This window comes from Manis javanica, chromosome 12, assembly GCF_040802235.1.
Source record: "Manis javanica isolate MJ-LG chromosome 12, MJ_LKY, whole genome shotgun sequence".
In the NCBI taxonomy this organism is placed as follows: domain Eukaryota; kingdom Metazoa; phylum Chordata; class Mammalia; order Pholidota; family Manidae; genus Manis; species Manis javanica.
This window is the reverse complement of record NC_133167.1, coordinates 21,857,136-21,878,760: the sequence shown is the minus strand read 5'-3', so window position 1 is coordinate 21,878,760 and position 21,625 is coordinate 21,857,136. Positions and strand designations below refer to the sequence as shown.

Below are 21,625 nucleotides of genomic sequence, written 5' to 3'. Positions count from 1 at the left end.
ATAAACCACATATTTCTTCAGAATAATATGTAGGTTTACTAACCCTCAGTCAAAAGAACACTTTCAGACACTAGAAGTTTCCTCAAAAAGCTATTATTCCAGGGTTGTACTATACAAATATATCACATAAACTAATTTTATGAAGTATTTCTTTTTAGGTGACATATCCAAATAAAGAATTACATAAAAAATACTGGCTTTAATTGAAAGCTGAAGTTTTCCTTAGAATTTTATAGCAGGTCTTACTTATTTTCTTAAAATGACAGACAAAAAAAACAGTCAGAAACAATTCCTGCACTGATTTGCTTACTCAAGAATATTTTATTTATATATCTCTGAACAATAGCTCAGTGTTAAAACAAACAAGTATCTTAAAAGTATGTAAGAGGTACTGGCTTAATTAGAATACAAGAAACAATGAATAGATTTTCTTGGGACATTAGGCTTTTTCATTTTCAAATGTTTTCCCATTTTTATGCAATAAATTTTTTTATGAGAATCTGAATGCCTTACAATTACTGAATTTTAGGTACAGCATAAAAACATTTGAGACTGTATGAGAGACATTCTTTAAATGTTTTTATTTCTCTTCACAATGTATAGAAAAGGATTTAAAATACATATATATTATCTGTTTCCAAATATTAAAAATACATATGCTTCAATTCTGTTTTAAATGTTTAATTTGGGCACAGCATTAGAGTATGTTAGCAATATATCTGAAATGCAAAGTAGAAAAAAATATGCAACTGTAGTTCCTCCTAGATTTAAAAAAATAACAAGTATGGTAATATCTTGAATGATAGAAGTCCATGGCATAACTGAAACACTACTTCCCCAGTGTATTTGGTGTAGTAAAGACAATTAATAGGAGCAATATAAAATGTATGAAGCTCACTATTCAAATTTCTAGGAAGGAAAAAACTATAATCACTTGTTAAACTGAAAATTTAAGAGACAAAACTAATAAAAATCATTTTTGTCACAGGAGCACTGACACCTATTCACCATTAAAATCTCACATAAATACCATGTTAAGCTATAAACTTATATAAAGTGAATTAGATGATGTGTGTGGTAAATCTTAACAGTTTAAAATACAAACTAGTACGTTTTATTTTCCTACAACCTCATATAATGTAATAAGCTGGGACAGATTTACCAAAGTGTAGTTTATACTCTCACTGGGCTGAACAATTGACTGTGATCTTCAGCTGATATATTGATGGTACCCTCCAGTTCTTTATTTCGCCCTCCTTTTCTTCTCCTCCCAATCCCTCCTAGAATGTCATTTAAATTTCACATGTAAAAAGACATGTTTCCTGTTTTCCTTTCTCAGTCATTCATTTTGTTTTGAGTGTGGCAAAGAGGCAAAAGCAGAAAGAGGGTTGCAATTACTAGACAGGCTTAGATGTAGCCAAATAAAATTCAGCAATTCTAATGAAATATCCAGAATCAGGACAAACAGAATAGCTCAACAAACCCATAATAAGTGAAAACATTTTTAAAAAACAACAACAAAAAATCAAACACTGACAATTGTTGTACAAACAAAATAAAGACTGTATTATTTAACTTTTTTTCCCTGAGTGGACAATATATTGCAGAAATAGGATATAGCATTGCCACAACCAAAGTAAGAAAAGTTGTGATTTCTTCTGTTATTATCTTAAGAATTGGGGAATAAAATAGAGGAGCTGTTGACAGAAATTGTCTGCTATGGAAAAAAGACTATCATATTAATTTGATGTATTTCCAGAATAATAAAATTATGCTGTTGGAAAATTGTTAAAAAACAAACTTTTTCCTGGAAAATACTGGTAAAAACTACCAAAGTATTTTACACTTTAAAGAGCTCTGACTGATCAATTATTTTTAAAAGTGGGCATCCTTTCAAAATTAAAAAATGTTATCAATTACTGTATCACAATTTAAAAAACACAAATTAAATAATTAGGTTTTTGTACACTTAAATCCATTTTCTATTCCTATGTGAAAAATATTATTCAGGCACTCAATAGCCAAGGTGAGAGAGGGGAAATTCAACAGTGTTTTACACCGCTGCTGGTGTTTTGCAAGACAGAGGAAGCTTTTTCAACAATACTTCTAAAAAGGGAATGTATTTTAAGTGAACAGACTATTGTATATCAGGAGACAGAAGTGCCAAATCACAAAGTGTCTATGGCAAATACAGCTCTTAGACTTAGGTTAGCAGGCAGTTACAGAGAAGTATATTGAGGCTTTGAAGATCATCTGAAAACCTTAATTTAAAAGGACAAATTCCATTTTATGCAAATCCATTTTGAAAATTAAACTATATCAATCTGTTAAAAAAAAAAGGCAAGGGGAGTGGTGGGGACTCTTTTTACTCTTCAAGGTTTGGTCATAGTGACTGATTAGCAACAAAGTCCCAGGAGAAAAGATAACACATTGTATTTAGTACAAAGAATATTAGCAGTATAGGGAGATTTAAAGATCAAACTAAGTGAATTGATAAAGTCACATAGCTAATTTGCAATGAGCCCATTCTAAAACCCAGATGTCTTGACCTTTTGACTTCCAGATAGTACTCTTTTTCTCTTTACTGTTTTTAGTTAATAAAGTTTTATAGAATAAACATATGGGGCTGTAGCATTTATCCCATAGCATAGAGTATAGACTTTGGAGTTTGAATGTCTTGGTTTGAATCCTGGCTCTGCCTGTGTGAACTCTTTGTGCCTCAGTCTTCTCACTGTAAAATAGGAATAATAATAGCGAGACTCTATCTTGACCGACTACCTCTCCATTCCTTTTGAGAAACCTACTGATGGGTGACTTGAAACACCAAATTCTTGGCACTCACAGGCCTCTCTTTGGTATGATCACACAAATACTTCCTGTAGTTAAATTAGAGAGTCGCTAAGAGTCAGTTATGATTCTAACCAAACCTATTTATGCCAGCTGTACCTTCTACTATAATTATGTAAATTATTCAGATATCCATACTATAGTGAAGTAAATACAATAAGGAAATTATTTCTATAAAAGCTAGTTTTACCACTTTGGAAAGATTCAGGAGAGGTGAGTTGATTAAAAAAATGCTAAAGAATTGGAATGAGCAAAGATAATCATAAAAATTATTGAGAAAAGTCTTAAAAATTTAAAAGAAGTTTGATTGCATCATGAGGGCTTTTAAGTTCTTAAAGAAACTGAAAATAGAATTAAAGATAATACAATATGAGTGTAGTTTAGGGCAGAAAAATTGCATGGAATTTCAAAACCAAATTCCTCACTGAAAGAAAAGGGCCTGGACTTATATCCAGTTATATGAATAAACACACTTTATATTTACATTTTTTTTTAAATATAAGGATGTTTTATATTAAAAGAATTTTCCATGTTAATAAACTTACAGCTATTAATTAATAAACTACCTGGTTTTGCTCATGTCAGATAGAAGGGCTTTAATTAAAGAAATAATCCTTGGGAAGTGTTTAGTATAGTGCTCAGTATCTAGGGAGGGCTCAAGAAATGCCTACATTATCTGTATATAACCTAACTATTGGGCCTATATAATCAAAACCAAGATACTACCCTACTGCCCTCTAAACTATGCAGTAGAGTCCCAAACAGAACATTTTAGCTTATATAGAATTATACAAGGTCAAAAAAGAAAAAAAACGCTAGCAGATATTTTTCTACATATTTTTTTCATTTTGTAAAATGACGTATATATAAAATCTCACAGAAACATAGGTACGCATCAATGCTAGGTACATTGTTACCAACCTACTAGAAGGAAAAACTTTCAATCTAAACTATAGCAAGCTAAGATGCAGTATTAGGACTACAGAAAACAACTAACTAAATAAATAAAACAATGAACAGTCACTTCCCAAAAGGTGTAGGAAACAAAATACTTTGTACTGATAATATCATATACTTAATACCCTATACTAGTAATTTTAAGCATCGGTTCTTAAATTTTAGTCAATCTGTGGCATATTGCATGCCACAGCCATTTTCACCCTTCTTTGCTCTGCTCTGCTCCTACAGAAAGCTAATTTCTATTGGTTTCATCAATATCTCCTTCATCCTCTGATTTCTGGTTAGGTTCAGTTAACATGAGGCATCAGTTAGGAGACTGGAGGATGTAAAGAGTGAGGTCATAGTTTTATTCCTCAGTCACAGGTTAACAGGGGTACATTCCTCTACTGAAGGTCAAGATTCAAGACCATCTCCTACTTCTCTTAATTCCAGTGACCTCTCCATCCCTTTGCCCTTCAGACACAAGGCCGCTAATGGCTTCCTGCTATTGCTAGCCTCAGAGTGCTTCAACCATTTTTTGTTGGTTTCCTTTATGCCTGACCATTCTTTTGTAAATATCTGTTCTTTCATGAACGTCTCCACGTTTTCCCCATTTGAGTGTCTCATCACTTTCCTGTCAGGGCCCAGATTGATAGCTATTGGTAGCAGGAGTGGCCCAAGACTTCACGAGGTCCAAATGGCATTCTGCTGTTGAGTTGCTCACGTTTGAAGAGAACAGAATGGCCTCCTTCTCAGGGAGTCAATGGAATACAGGTAATTCCAGGCATGTGCTAGCAACATGATTACTCCAAGTATCACTGGTGGTGGCATGCAATGAAGTGCTGATGCAAGGTAAGGCTTCTGGGGCTGTGGCCTTCACTGGCTAAGTGACAATGGTGGTGTGTAGTGTAAACACTGTAGTGTGACAGGCTATTTCTAATAGCCCTAAGGATTATACACAGGGGAAAGAACAAATTGAAGGCCTTGAATGTTTAATCCAGAACAGAGATGGAATATCAAAGTCCTCTATCAGCTTTAAAAGTCCTTATTTACTTAAGCCTCAGGGCAAATAAGGCTGAAGACCAACTCTACAAACTGATTCAAAAGGTTTCGGAGTTGTCATACTGAATAAAATGGGTAATACCAGTACCACTAGGTCTTGGTAATGGGATAAGAGGGGGAAAGAGTGAAACATGGGATGCAAATACTAAGACTTAAAGTTGAACCTCCAAACACTCCCAAACCATACAGTCCTCCTCACTCCCCAGCTTCCCAGTCAAGGAAACCAAGGTTTCCATAAACTCGGATTCCCGAATAGTAACACTTCCAATTTCTTTAGTTGGGGGAAGAACCCAATCAGATAACGGCAATTCTTTCCAGGACTTACTCCTATTACCTCTCATTGCCCCCTGGCCCCTGGCTAATAACAAGTTAGATCCTAATGGCCAAAATGAAGGTCTGATTCAGCAGCCTATATACTGACAGAACTGCAAATTTTTGCAAATTTGTAGCAGGAGTCCAGTTAGCATGTAAGGGCATGGATTTATTCTAAGGGTTTTATATCAAGAAGATGAACTAAAAGGCTAGGTTGGGCCAAAGTTATCAATATATGTGCATTCACCTTAGATTTGGGATTTAATATATTGACTCGAGCAAGTAGGAGTGACTGGTTAATTGAATCCTTGATTCAGCGATGGCTTCTATAGTAAAAATTTGAAATACCAGAATCCTTCTGGCATAGTAAAGGAGAAGAAGTAAAAAGCTCAAGAATACTGGGAAGGTTTGGTTATGGATCATCCTGTTTGGCCTCCCCTGACTATATCCCTGGAAGTGCCTGTGGGATACTCCCTTGACCAGAGAATTACATCAGTGAGGATGGAACAAGCCTGCTTGAAAAGCTTTGTGGTGGGTGTCTTCTCTAGGCTGGGGGGAGGACGATGACAGATGTTGCAAGTGGATCTGGGCTCCCTGATGGGAATGTACATGTGACCTCAGAGTGGGAGAGGCTATGGGGTAGGAATTAATTTCAGGAAGGTGTAATTACTTCCATAAACTATAGGGATGGGGTGATAATCAGTGTCTTGTGCTGCACGGTGGCATGCCATTGTTAATTGATTATGGAGTCCCCAACAGTGAAACAGATGGTTAGGCTACCAAGCTGCTGACTGGCTTACATAGAAAAGTGGGCAAGAACCCAGCCTGAGTCACTGTGGTGGGAAGGGTGGTCCTTTATCCAGGAACTAGATCTATGCCTAGTCAAAGATCCAAAGTCACAACGTTTTAGGTAGAGACTGAGTCCCTTTCAGAAGGGCCCTGAGACCTAGCCACAGATGGATGTTACAAATCTTCTTATAAGTCATTTCAGAATAACTTGTGGCCATTTATGATATGACTGTGTGTCGAGAAAAGGACAATACCAGTCCTTCCACAGGTTATAAGACAGGTCTATTATATTCACTCTGAATTGTCATTAATTCCTGGAACCCAAAATGCCACTGTGGACCACTAGTCAAAGTGGAGGCTTATGGAGGTCAAGGTATATATGAAGACTTTATTCAAGTCCATCTTACAATATGTTGGGAACAAACAAATTTAGTAATGGGAAGATCATTACATTGGTTCCACAACCCATGTTGTGGCTCTCAGTAATCTGGGTAAAAAGCCAAGAGCAATGCTGCCCAATCCAAATATGAGTTACACATGTAATTTTAAATTTTCTAGTAGCCAGGTTTTAAGAAGTTGGAATTGATTTTAGCAATATATTTTATTAAATTAAAAATATCATTTCAACATGTGCTGGCCATATTTAGGTGCTTATAACCACATGTGGCCAGTGACTATTATTTATATTGGACATCACAGCCCTAAAATCACCACCTCTCCCAAGATAGTGAACTAAAACTAAAAGATGTTGGGATGATGATTCCTACTACATATTCATTTATACTGTTCCCTAGGTTAATGCAAGACCTAAATGGTTCTGTGGATGAATGCAGACTTAATCATATCATAATGCCAAATGCAGGTGCAGTTCTAGCTATAGTATCTTACTGGCACATATTAACATAGTCCCTCACACTAGGTATGGAGCTGTTGACTTAACAACTTCTTTTCAAAATAAGTCCTTATCAACAAAGATAATCAGAAGCAGTTTGCTGTCACACTGCAGGGACAGCATACTTTCACTATCTTACCTTAAGGCTAGGTCAACTCTCCTTTCTTTGTCATAATGTAGTCCAAAGAAATCTTGTTCATCTTGACATCCCACAGAACATCAAGCTGGAACATTACATTCATGGTACTATACTGACTGGACATGGTGAGCAGGAAGTTGTAAACTTTTTACAATGTCTCGGTAAGATATATACTAAATGATAGGAGATAATCTCTATGAAAAGTTTAGAGACAACATTGGCTAAATGTTATGGGACTAGTGGTCTGGACATGTTGAAATAGATCCCCTAGAGGAAATAACAAACTGCTGCACCTTACAGCTTTCATCATGAAGTAGCAGCAAAATGTGGGGACTTCTTTTGATTTTGGAAGCAAGATATACCACCATGGGGCAGTTCTAAATGACCAATTAATAATATACCAGCAAGATCTGGATATGCTGTTCAGATGCATGTACTAGGTGATCCACAAGGCAGCCAGTGTTGAGGAGGCTGGGACAAGAAACGGATCTGCAGCATACTTCTACTATGATGAAAGTTGCCTTATACCTTTCACTTGATCCAGCAATGCCATGAATTTTGGAAATGTGTGTGGCAGAAGAGATGATGCATGACGTCTCTGTCAATAAAGCATCAGTGTGCTGATCCTTAACGGTTTTGGAGTAAAGACATGTGATCTACCAGTAACTATTCTCCATTTGAAAAACTGCTTCTAACTTGCTATTGGACTGCGTTTAAAAATGAGTATTGAGCTATGACACTCAAAATGATCATGTGGCCCAAATTTCACAAAATGAACTAGGTGTTTTCTGAGTCAACGTATCATCAAATACACGAATAGCATTTCATTGTTAACTGAAAGTGAGATGAGCAGGCTTAGGAACCTAGGTATATATTTCAACAGCAAGTAGCTCGGCGTCCCTAATACCTGCTACTACTGCTTCACAGTCCCTCCTTCAGTCCACACTGATGGCCTCTTGGGGTGTTCTCAATGACCAGTTAATGGAGGATGAAACCCGTGTGGACCTAGTTTGTAAGTGGATTGCGTGGTATTTGGTACCAGCTGTGACTACTGTGTTACTGAAGGGGGGCTGGCCCTGAAATACAGTAGTAAAAGGATATTCCCCCAAGCAGACAGATTTTCAGATCATACACTTTGCATGGAAGGAGCGATAGCTGAAGTAATGATACATGGCATAGCCATATGATTGAGGACCTGAAATTAAAAGACTGGAAGATTGGTGACAGATGTCTGGGAGAGAATTATGTGGATGTACCTCTCAGAATTGGTACAATGTGTTACAACATGATGTCCTACCTTTGGAGGGTATCCTCTGTGGAGAAGGCTCTCAGTAATCTGGGTAAGATTATCTGATGGGTGACCCAAATAACTCAATCTATTTTATGAATGTAAGAATCTTTACCCAGTTACTCTGGTGCTTGCTCAAGGGATCCCTGTACAGAGTGACAATGGGAGCAGGGATGGAAACCATGTATGGCTTCAACATCAACTACCCTCTGTCTATGATTGATTTAACTACCACCATTGCTGAGTTCACAATTTCCAATGCTGAGACTCCAATGCACAATTCCCTTGGGGAATCAACCAGTCAACTGGTGGCAGGCTGGTTATACTGCATTTCTTCCAACATGAAGGAGGCAGAAATTTATCCTCATTGCATTAATAGATATTCAGGGTATAGATTTACAGATATTCAGGATATAGATTTATTTCCCCTTGCTTCACTAGCTTTGCAAGCTCCTCTATATATGAACTTAACAGAATGCCTTACCAATTATCACAGTATTGCCTGCAACCAGAAAACTCATTTTATAGCAAAGGAAATGTAGCAATGGGCTCAAACCTATAGATTATATTGGTCATACCTCATTTCCCACCATCCAGAATCAGCTAGCTAAATCAAGTGGTAAAATGACCTTCTAGGAAGTGGTTCATATATGACTGGGAGCTGGGAGATGTTTGGGTTTATTGTATGAGATACGATATATGCCTAAAGCCATCTCTTCCATAGCCTGAATGCATCAGTCTGAGAACAAAGTGATTAAAGTAGGAATGGCCACAGTACAAATAATTAACCCATATAAAGGATTTTTTGCTTTCTGTGATAATATTTTAGGATTGGTGGTTTTGGACATCTCAGTGCCTAAGGGATTTCACCAGGGATCAGAATTCTGGTACTGTTGTATTGGAAGCAAAGACTACTACTCCCTGGCTATTTGGCAAATCTCAAGCTACTTAACAAAAGGGAGAGAAGTGGGCTATTGGTTGGCAATTTTTCCAGATTACCAAAATGATTTTGGGTTTTGCTCTATGGTAGGGACAAGAACAACTACGTTTGGAACTCAGGAGATTCACTGGGCCAGATCCTTAAAAGCTTGCCCAAAACCCTGGTGATTGAAAGACTGCAATAGTCCAAGGAAAGAAGTTCCACCAAATTACTCAGACCTTGTAGGAATTAAGGTTTGAGTCACCGATCAGATAAAGAACCCTGTCCAGCTTAGATGCTAAAAGGAATTAGGGGAAGATGAAATTGGTAATGGAAGAAGAAAGCTACAATAATCACTTTGAGCTTTCTCACTAATTAGAGAAGAATGATATCTATCTATTATGAAAAAACATTGGTGACAGATAAAATTTTAGATTCCAGTTGGAATATGGATAAATTGATATCACCCCTTGATGATGCAGTAACTGGATGACACCCCTCTCTCTCTCTCTCTCTTACCACTCCATTAAATTCTCTTTAATTGGGCAATCTGAGTATGCTAACTCCTTATATATCTGCAAAAATCATGACTGGGTATACCAAATTGCAAAATCAGCATGATAGCCATTTGCAGGAATTGTGTCTTTTCCTTTTTTTTGAACCTTAAAGTAGCAATATATTTGTTTATAAAATGTATATACAATTTCACAGAAATAGCTTCACTTTATACACACAAATGTTATAATTACACAGAGCCATGTAAATGATGTCAAATGTCTAGCCTGGCCAAAGCCAGTGGGAGTGGCCTATTTTTTGGGTGACATCACTCCCTCCCCTCACTTCATTGGCTACCAATCAGAAGCCCCTAGACGGGCCTAATTTGCCTAAAGAAGCTGATTGCAGTTGCACTGCTCAATCTAAACAAAAACCTAGGTGTCTTGACTTCTTAGACACCATGCACATGGATAGATCTGATAAAAAGAACAAAAAAGAGACCAAGGAAACAGAAATTGAGATGAATATCGAATGCCTTTCAGAGATGTCACCAGGCACTGAAACTTCTAAGAGGGATATTGGCGATCCCAGATGTAAAGTAACACGCCCACTAAACTGTGACATTAAAGGCAGCACAATTTTGTACAGAACGAAATAGATGTTTAAAGGTATATTTTTGCCTCAACTTCATGTAACATATAGTCACGAAAACCTATGTTTTATATAATCTTTGGTCAACTCAATAATACTTTAATAAGCCAGAGTACATGAGTAGCTACAGGAAATAAGTGTCTTAAAAACATGTGTCAATAAAGAATAATTTTATAATAAAACTCTACTACTTTAAGATATAATTTTCATAGCACAATTTAAAGTGAAATATGAATGTCATAGTTGGAAATAAGTTAATTATTTCACTCAGGGAGGAAAGTAAATATATGTACTTAAAATATTTTGTTTTAATGCTTGCATTAATTTCATTTTTCTGTAACTGTCCCAAATTTAGGAGTTAATGTCTAAAATAGTTTTGTACATTTCACATTCATGTTAAAAAACTAAGTAAAGCCTTCAGGATTAACAAGAAAAATATAAAGAAAGATAATGTAAGCATTACCTCACAACCCAGAGCAATCTCTAACACAATTTGTCAGTGTAGATGAAACTACTACTTTCATCATATCTTCATATTAAAATTAAATTTTAATGTCATTATAGACAGAAAGAGCACATAAAACTGGCTTGAGAGTATTTTACATTAATTTCCCACCTTTAACTTTTTGGTTATGGCAATTCATGTTAAAAGTAGAATGAGATTCATTCCAATTTCTAATCATTCTTTCTCTTTCATGCACTATATTCTGGCATTTAAAAAATCAAACTTATTCTAAATTTTTTAATGATGACTTATGAAAGCAGAGGAAAGTTTCAGAGAACATCGAATGACTATAGTTTGAGAGTTAAAGAAACAAGGATAGCTAAAATTAAATGTAATACTCTAACAAGCTGGTTTTCTAAAAAGCATAACATCTTCAAGTTTAAAACTAGCAGTATTTGATTTTCCACTGAGGTCCCAACCTGGGCACTGGATCAGTCAAAAAATATGGCTTTCATCTCTTCCATGGTAACATTAGAATGTGACCATGATATTTTACTATATTTTTCATTATCCTAGATTAGCCACAACTACTGCATTAATAATTATACAATTCGGAAAAATCATAGAAAATGTATATAACAGATGCTTCCTTACTCCAACAGCTTGAAATAAGAGACTCATCAACTGACGGTGTTCCTTTCTGTCAAGTCTAGAAGTCTAAAATAGAAGGGCCATATCCATCCTGCAAGGTGTATAGGTGATTCAGTGTACACAAATATTATCAAGTTCATTCCTAACTATACAGCAAACCTATGTTACTTTTTGTATTATTCTATAGCACTCTCCTGAATTCTCCTATTTTAATAGAGTTGGGAACACTTACCAGAGTGGGTCCTGAGGTGTCCTGTGAGGGCGTCCCTTCTTCTACAGGCATAGCTACAAAAAGGACATTTGAACGGCTTCTCTCCAGAGTGTAACTTTATATGTCTCAGAAGGTTGCCCTTCTGAGTAAAAGAAGCTCCACACTGGTTGCAGTGGAAGGGACGTTCACCTGCAGAAATGAATAGAGGTGGAAAAGATCAAGTAGGTCAAAGGGCAAGTGACTAATCTGCCTTACTGTTAACTAGACCCAGTTTCCTGCTGAGAACGTTTATCTTCCTCCTAAGTCTTCCAAACCTTTATCTTCCTAGTAATTTGCTTTGCTAATACCAAAGTTTTAAACTTAAGGTCAAGTGTCAGTTTCCTCTGTTCATATGAATTTTACAGGATTCCTGTCATTGACTCAAAAGACATAACAATAATAGCATTGACCACTGATCGAACAACTAGGTGCCATCACTTTACTGACTCTGCTGGTTGCTTTACATAGAATATTTCAATCCTTATAATGACATAACTAATTAGGCATCAATAATTTCAGTTTACAAATGAAGAAACTGAAGTTTAAGTATCAAAGTATCTGATTATATAGCTACAGAGCTGATAAGTACTGGAGCTGATACCTGAATCTTGGGCAGATGGGACATAAAATCCTGTTCTATTTTTGGTACCATAGTGTCTCTTTAAAAATCATAGAAATTTTGAGTTGGAGTTGGAAGGGACCTTTTGTTTAACTCTCTCATTTAGCTGATAATTTTCTTATCAGGGAACCAAAGAGGTTCAATGAATGAACCAGGCTTCAAAGCTCATTCCCAGAACATCACCAAATATAACCCAGGTGTTTTGATTCTCCTAGTCACAAACAGTGAAACCTTTGGCAAAATTTCCTGATATAATCAGGGAAACGTCCAAAGAATATTATTCATACAGACATTTCCTGTATATTCTCTTTTTGTTGTTTGATAGGAATTCTTTCTTCCTATTACTGCTAAAAAGTTGTTTAAGCCACAATTATCAGTTTAGTCTGTTGCCATCAACTACTTTTCACCAATATCACGGAACATAAAAACATGGAGTTGATGAGACAATAAAATTGGCAGATAGGGTCAAACTGATAACATAAATCAAAACATGAAGAAAAGACAATTTATTTTAGCTTATCTACCTCTAAAGACAGAGATGAAATAGATTATAAATTAATATATAAATATGTAAGTAGTACAAATATATCATGTTAAAGTTCAAAAGTTCAGAATAAAAATAAAATCAAAAAAACAATTTCCTTTTGGTTTAACTGGACCATTTCTGTATTGAGTTAAGACAATGATCATAATTTTCAGTTTTAAAAAATTTAAACTGAATTATCATGTTTCATATCTTTAATTGAAGCATTCATAATAATGGTGAATAATGAAACCACTATTTTGGGTGGCCTTTAAAATAAAGCAAACTCAATGATTCTTTTTATTTAAGTTAGGAGGCATAAAGAAGATAAATTGTAGGTAAATTCTGGCAGTTGCCACTGTACATTCTATCATATAGATTTGTTATAAAACCTAAAGAAACTGAAAAATTGATATCAGGCATATCTTGAATTCTGTAGTACTTGTTCCTTTTAAACCTGAATGAGACATACCAAAAAAGTGTAACCTGTATGTGCATGCATCAAGGGTTAACGTTTTTTCTTAAGAAATGTGGAGATCTTATAAGCTAAGTTTATAAAAGGTGATACACATTGATGTATTAGTTCAAAAAAAGCTATCTATCATGTTAAAGTTACCTTAAATTTTATCTTATTTAACTTGGTTGATTCATTTGGTAAAACAAGCAAATTAAATCAACAAAAATATGGCTTAAATAGGAATACTTTACCTACAACCTCTCATATGAAGTCTTCAAAGTAATCAGTTTTAAAATAAACCTAATTTTAGTAACTTTTTATTTTACACACACACAACTTAATTCTTTAGCATTTGTTCAATGAAAAAGTAGTCCATAACTCTTTTAAATCAGAATTTTCTACTCTCCACCCTTGTCATTAGAATTAGTAATAAAAAGGAATAAGAAGGCACTTTCTTCATGAAACTCACTTTTTAAACGGCAGGAAAATAGTAAATAGAAATTATACTCTCCACTTCAAATGTTTCATTTTATTTTTGAAATCTCTCTATGACGGCCTTCTCAGGCAAGTAACAAATTACTATGAAATAACATTAAGATGAATTAAATTAGCTTGATGAACAAAACATTTGAAATCACATTTCCTTTGGAAAATACTCCTGAAGCATGCTAACTTTGATTTTCATTAAGCCTGGCACAATTTAAATATTTAAAAATCCCAGGAGTATTGAACTTGTCATTCAAAACAATGCTAACCTAAAAACAAAAAATAGTAACCCTGTTTAAAGAGAATTTTTAAATTCATTTAATTGAGTTTTATAAGACTCGTGATTGGGTAATTTAGATTTTACATATACAAAGTAACCAGATATCTTCCAATTTTTTTCTTAGTAAGAATTACTTCTGAAATTGTATGACCACACTTAATGGGGTTTAGGTATGTTGGGAAATAGTGCTATGTTGCTGACCATGTCAGCGTGGAGGCATTTGCTAAGTATGTTCCATAGTCATGGGAAGTAGAGGCAAGATGAAGGTAACCAGTCATGCTCCCATTTTTTTTTTTGAGAGGGCATCTCTCATATTTATTGATCAAATGGTTGTTAACAACAATAAAATTCTGTATAGGGGGGTCAGTGCTCAATGCACAATCATTAATCCATCTCAAGCCTAATTCTCGTCAGTCTCCAATCTTCTGAAGCATAACGAACAAGTTCTTACATGGTGAACGAATTCTTGCACAGTGAATAAGTTCTTACATAGTGAACAGTACAAGGGCATTCATCACAGAAACTTTCGGTTTTGATCACGCATTATGAATTATAAACAATCAGGTCAGATATGAATATTCGTTTGATTTTTATACTTGATTTATAGGTGGATCCCACATTTCTCCCTTTATTATTATTATTATTATTTTTAATAAAATGCTGAAGTGGTAGGTAGATGCAAGATAAAGGTAGAACACATAGTTTAGTGTTGTAAGAGAGCAATTGTAGATGATCAGGTGTGTGCCTGTAGACTATGTGTTAATCCAAGCTAGACAAGGACCTTAAAACATCCACGGATGCAGATTTCTCTCAAAACAGGGGGGGTGAGGTTCTAAGCCTCACCACTGTTGATCCCCAATTTCTCACCTGATGGCCGCCCTGTGACTGCGCCTATCTTAGGTTGTTCCTCCCTTGAGGAATCTTACCCGTCTCTGGCTAACCAGTCATCTTCTGCATGCTCCCATTTTTGATAAGAGGAAAGGGGCAATGACAATAACACACGCTGATTTCAATCAGATAAAGCTTTACATAAATTACATCCTTATTGTTTTTTTAACTTTTGGATAGTAATTTTATGGCTTTGCTCATTTGGAGTTCGAATATGTTTAAGTACTCTTAATGTCTTGATTATCTAAAATGATAATTATTTCAAGAACCCTGTTTGTGTGCAAGTGTGTGTTCCACACTAAATTTACTTGAAATTACAGTGAAAGCCCTCCAAACACTACTGTTGGAGACAAGGATGACAACAGAGATTAATTCAGGAATTTTTTTAGTATATGTCATTATATATTAGAAATAATACAAATAGAGGAGTGATGTCCACATCTGTTTAATAACAAATCAAAAGTAAGTGGATTGACTAATTTTTCTAAGAAGCCATCCCTGTAAAATATGAGCAATCTTTTTATCCAATGTTTTGGTATTTTCCAGGCCTATGCATTAAGAGGTATGTGTAAAATGATCTGATAATTAATAAAAGGTTCAGTTAACTACTTGTATTTTCTACCTAACTTGAAACAACACACCTCAATTAGTTTTTTAATAATGTGTTATTTCTTTAATAAATAGACTGAATCAAATGGTTTTCTAATTAGTTTATGCTTATCTGGAAAATATATTAACCATATTCTTCTTCAGATGTAAATAAAAGTAAATTTCAGGGAAACACCACAAATTTACTAAATACGTAGTGACATATAGAATAATCCCATTCAAAATTATCCGGTAGGATGTTGTATCTGTGATAAACTAACTTGTGGGTAGGCACAAAAGTCTGGATTAACAACTCTGGATTCAAAACAAATAAAATGTAGCCATGCTACCCTCCATTTTCAGTCTTAATCTATTGTTTCATAATCTACTCATCTACTCTAGGACCTTCTCTAGTTATTCACTAGTTAAAGCTACCTATTCCTTTATGGAACAAATTATATTTCAATAGTTTGTGTACTTTCATAAGAACATATTTCTAGATCTGCGTTTCAATATTCAATTGAAATGCGAGTATACATGCATCTATTTGCTTTGGCGAGTCCAAGAGAGAGGGTGTTCCTGTGTCTGATGGAACAACCCCCTACAAATAGAAAATTGCCAGGCACCTGCAGGGAGGGCCCTGGAACAAGAGAATAAAGCTGCAATTTACAATTTTTGTGCTGAAAACTTAAAGTTACAAAGATGACAGTAATTTTGCCCAAGAGGGGCAAAATTAAGAGTATTCTGTATTTATAATGTTCACATTAGTGTTTAAACATGAATTGATTTACTACACCTACTTCTTTATTTCTCTCTAAATTTGCAGTGAAGAGTGCCTGGAGTATCCGATGACAATATTACCTGATTATCTACTAAAGTATCAATACCAAAGAAATAACACCAAGCCATTAATAAGACACTGGGATTGGCACTTTAGTAGAGCATGAAAGAGAAAGAAGAAGTGAATTAGATCTGATACTCCATGTCATTGTAATGAATTGGGTGGTTGTGTATCTTTTTTCACTATTAATTTTATATTAGATAATCTATGAGCTAAAAAGACACAAACTTATGTTTCCCAAAGGCTATTTAAGTGTTTAAGGAAGTGCCTTTCATATTAGCTATTAATAATTGATGAGAGGCAGAAGTGCTAAACTGAAAACAGTAGCCTATGGTATTAAGGAGAAAACATTTGGTTAATCACTAAATTCTGACTACACTCATTTCAATCTAGTTTAAATTAAAGAAGCACCAATAGACTTCCTATTCTCAAAGAGTACTAAAATGGAGTCAATAACATCCTGACCCCTCAGATGTATAAACTGGATCATCAGAAATATATATAAAAATAGCTAAGTTAAAGATATATCACAATTTCAAGGTCCACAATGATGTATGGTAGGTATCCCAAGCTCATCTATGAATGGCTATTAACTTTAACAAAAACCTTCCAGATCGGAGGAAAGTAATAATTTTTACAGTACTCCAATAAATATGTTAACAATAGAAGTTCAGAGTTGTAAGATTATTTTAAATGACTGTTTAGTCCATTCTCCTTGCCTTTACTAGTTGAGTGAATCTCATATTCACAGGACTTGTGTTAATATGTACAACTGCTTAGAAACATTTTTCATGTCAATCAGATGATTTTCAGAATCAAAATAATTCAACTCTACTGTGGAACTAAATATCAAGTAGAGTAAAGTAGGTATGTATTAGTGTTTACAAACCAACAATCTTCATGAGCAATCATTGCAGATATGGTGAACCATTGATTAACCTAAATTTTCAAGACAGCATATCAGGTTCTTTGAATTTTCATAACTCAGACCATAAAAGCTGTGTTAAAAATCTTAACAAAATGTTTTTAGTATACCTTTGAGCCTCAAAATGAACACTATATGCAATTCAACTGAAAGTCATTAGATTAATTTTGTTTAGTTTGTATGTTGCTACGTGCAAGAAGTTACACATTTGAATGAGTGTTATCTTTCCCAATGTAATCACACTGAGAAAATGAATATATTTATATAGCTTTGTGGAAATCTTAGAACTGCAGCTAGAATAACTGTGAGCATAGAAGAAAAGTAGACTCATTAGTTTACAGTCTTTCCTTCTTCTCTTATCAAATATACCAAACTTGATCTTTTAACTTTTCCATGTGGTATCTTTAAAAATTAAAAAAAATTTAAAAAATCCATTTGCACCAATAAATGTTCTAAAAATGTACTATTTAAAATGGAATTCAAAATAAAACAAAAAGTAAAAATGTAACTATGGTTGGAATAAAGGTATATTATAGACTCTAAAGCTGATGATTTCAATTATTATCTGGTAACACTGATTTTAATGTGTAGCTTCTTACTATAATTTTTAGGATATCAGCCTTTTGTCATAACTTATCACAAAATGCTGGCATATTGATATACCAAGCATAGTATATTTGAAGAAAACAAATCTGGGCGTCAGGATCAGGAAACACCTTGGTTCTAGCCTCTCAATGCCCTTAATTATGGGGAGGATAATGGACAAATGACTTTTCTGGGGCTTGAGCTTGTTCATGTGTAAATGAGAGGTTTAGACTAAAAAGACTCAATGTGCCTGGTATCTCTCATGTTTTAAGCTACTTAAATTGGTTATCCAGAAGTAAATTTTTAAATTTAATTCAATTTCTTTATTGTGATTTACCTTTCTATCATACTTTAAGACTTGAGAGAACAAGTGACTATTTTGCTATATAATACCATTATGCATTATATTTAAAGCTATCAATAACCTTTAAATCTGTTTTCATATGAACTTGGAACTTTTTTTTTAAGAGTCAGTGATATGCCTTTCTTACCACAATCTCATTTCTGGCTTTTTAAAATTAAAAAAAACTTCATTCTGCCAAAGGATTTGAAGGGATTCAAATAAGGCCTTCTCCACATTTAGTTTTTTTTTAACATTACTCAAATGCCTGAAAGTATAGGTTAAATTAATTGAAGGCCTCTTTTTCTCACTCTATTCTATGATTACACATTCCTACCAGCACACCTGCCATCCTTCGTTATGTTCCATCCTACATATCTCCTTGCAGGAGTTACAGTAAAAAATTACAGGAAGATGGTAACATCCTTGAGCTAGGAAAGTATCTGCCTAATACAGAAACCCATAGTAGGCAAAGATTGATTGGAAATTGCAGTCCAATAAGTTACCTAGATAAGTTGAAAATGATCCATTCCTACATAAATGCATGAGTACCATTTTATAGCATAAACTCTTAGCTAGCAAACTATATTACCTGCCATGGGTATGGTAAAATATGTATAGAAATACAAAAAGATTAAGTTACACAGTTCTCCTATACCTTTTGAACCCTTATCATATTATTGCTATATTAAGAATTGTGGAAACTGAATCCCAAACTTCTTTTCTGACATGCTATTCAGATTTGAAGGCTGGAAGTCAAGACCCAGGCTACTCTCTGCTTTTCAGCAATCCAATACTAGCAGAATTCTGAAAAGGTAGTCTCACCATTGCCACCCCTGAATGAAAAGGAAAGAGAATAGATGTCAGGTAATATCAACATCAGATGTCACAGGCAGTCATCAGGTTATTCTTTCAGCTGCTTACCAGTGTGACTCCTTTTATGTACCATAAGCACATTGGGCCCAATGCAAACCATGCCACAGACGTCACATTTCAGTTTACCATTCGGAAGCCGGATTCCTCCCTCGCCTTGAAGCTCCTGGACTTTCCTGTTGTCAGCCAGCTCACTGCTCTCAATTAGGGGTTCTTCTAGGCTGCTGCCCTCATCACGGCCCCTGATCTCATCTTCACGGCTCAGGGGTTTCCTGTCACACTCTTCATCACTCTGCATTTCTAGCTTTACTGAATTTGCTGTAATTTAAAAAGAAGAAAAGAAAAAAATTTAAATGCATGTTATGTGTTATCACCTACATCTGTCTTCCATCCACTGCTACTGTATTAACATGGTTGGAAATGCTATGTATGCCATCACCAATGCAATGTTAAAATATATGGGTGCTTTATGATATTTTATTGAAGCTTTGGCATGAAAGTGATGATGGCTCAAGAAAGTTCTAGGTAAACAGAATGACACTTTATGTCCACACACATTTATTTCTTCAACTCAGTAGCATACTTTTTAAGCAAGTCCTTAAATAATTCTGGAGTTGGCTTTTGAGTTTGTCCCTAAGGCTACCAAGACTGAGGTAGGACCATGGAAGAGACAAGATTAGACATTGCTTTACCCGCTGAGCCATGCCTCCTCTTAATTTAACAGTCCTTCTACATATACTTCACATTCTCTGTTTCACATCAGGGTACCTGTGTAAACGTGCTTCTGAACTGAGCATGAGAAACAACTTGAGATCTTAATTCATATGTCTTAGACATATAAAGGTGCACTGTCAAGGCAAATATCCTAAAATCAGACTAAACACATACATTCAGTAAAGAGCTATATAAATGTAGGGCAGGGTACACAGACCTCACATGCTCTTAAACCACTCTGCTTTTTTTCCCATATTGAAAAAAGAAGTTCTCTATGGAGCACGTGAGTTTGCAAATCAAAGTATTCCAACTTCGTGTACACCAAAAGCACTGACAAGAATGGCATAGCATGCACGCACTTGGGACAGTTAAGAAATTCAATGCCTTCTGTTTGCTGCTTCTGACTCATCCCACAGAAAACTTGGAATTCTGTTAGTAATGCCCTCATTCTCATTTGCTGACAGTCTTTTCCCAAAGCAGAAGCAAGCTGTATCACTTTTTTAGCCAGCGATCTTAAAAATTTCTTAAGAAATCATATCAAAGTTACTGAGCAAAACCAATCATTTGGTACTAGTTGAATAGAGTAAATATTTCACAAAAAGGAAGTAAGTTGTTTTTACTCCAGTTGTTTAATTAGAGAAACTACACATTCTGTGATTTGCTATTAGTGCTTATAACAGGTAGTGCTATTGAAATGTACCTTCCTCTGCTCTGCTCCTTAGAACCCCTGTGAACTAGAGGCAGTGTGGTACAATGAGACCACTAACTGGGTGTAGTCAGGAGACCATGGCTCTAGGACTGGCTTTGACATTTACTAGCGATACCATCTCAAACTAATTATTTAACCTCTGAATCTTATGTCTCTCATTGGCAAGTGGAAATGAACTGAAATTACAAAATAAAGTTTGAGCAGAATAGTTTAGCTATTAATAGTGAGGATCCTTTAACCACACTGCCTAAATCTGAATACTAGCTCTGGCACTCACTACAAGTAGGGTTACCTTTCTGTAAGATACTCAAGTTCTCCACGTCCTCTCTACAATGGGGCTGCAATGGTACCCACTTTCTTGGACTGATGTGAGCCTAAAATGAGTAAATATAGAAAATAGGCTTCACTATTATTTTTCTGTGGACATACAGTGCTCTATTCCATAAGGTTTACAGGAGGATCAATTAACTTACAGTATGTAAACTGCTCTGTAAGATCTATGAAGGGATGCAGAGTCATCCAGGCCCCATTCTAATAGAGTACTACACTGAGTTTTACCCTGTTTACAAATCAGTACTGCTTTATTGGTTTTTGAGAAGAGTAGGAACAAAATTTCATCCATCTTAATATCCCTGACATGCTCAAGAAATCTGTGGCATCTAGAAGGTGTTAAGGCAGTGTCCACTAAGCTGTTTCACTAAATTAAGAATTTTTTTTATTTAAACTCGTTTTATATGTTTAAAGAAGCCATGAACATAATAACAAAAAATTAATCAACATAAAGGATACAGAATGTTCACTGCCCCTCAGTTCTGCTCTCAGAAGCAACCACTACCTTTATTTTCTAATGCTAAAGTGCTTATGTGTGCATGTGTGTGTTGGGGGTGTATATATAGCCTCTCTTTTTACACAAATTGGAATGTACAATTCACCTGATCTAAACTTTGCCTTCTTTAACAGTATCTGTGTAATATTTTCCATATTAGTACACAAAAACCTACATTGCTCTTTCTAATACTTGCATGGAATCTACTTTATAAATGTATTATAGTTTATTCATCTAGGCTCTATCAATAGAAATTTAAGATATTTCTTGTTTATTACTAATATAGACATTA

The 21,625-nt window shown here is 35.1% G+C and overlaps 1 protein-coding gene across 20 annotated transcripts in view; it reads right to left on the bottom strand.

Annotated features, from left to right (window-relative positions):
• The window catches only part of IKZF2 (IKAROS family zinc finger 2), a 152,739-nt gene that overhangs the window by 41,770 nt on the left and 89,344 nt on the right, over window positions 1–21,625 (bottom strand). For 18 of the 20 annotated variants that reach the window (XM_036990770.2, XM_017649085.3, XM_036990767.2 and 15 more), the window contains 2 exons: window positions 19,136–19,402; window positions 11,662–11,829 (listed from right to left, as the gene is read on the bottom strand). In XM_036990770.2, coding sequence (XP_036846665.2) covers window positions 11,662–11,829; window positions 19,136–19,402 — 435 coding nt within the window. The remainder of the gene's footprint in view (window positions 1–11,661; window positions 11,830–19,135; window positions 19,403–21,625) is intronic. The other 2 variants (XM_036990773.2, XM_036990774.2) reach the window with 1 other exon arrangement.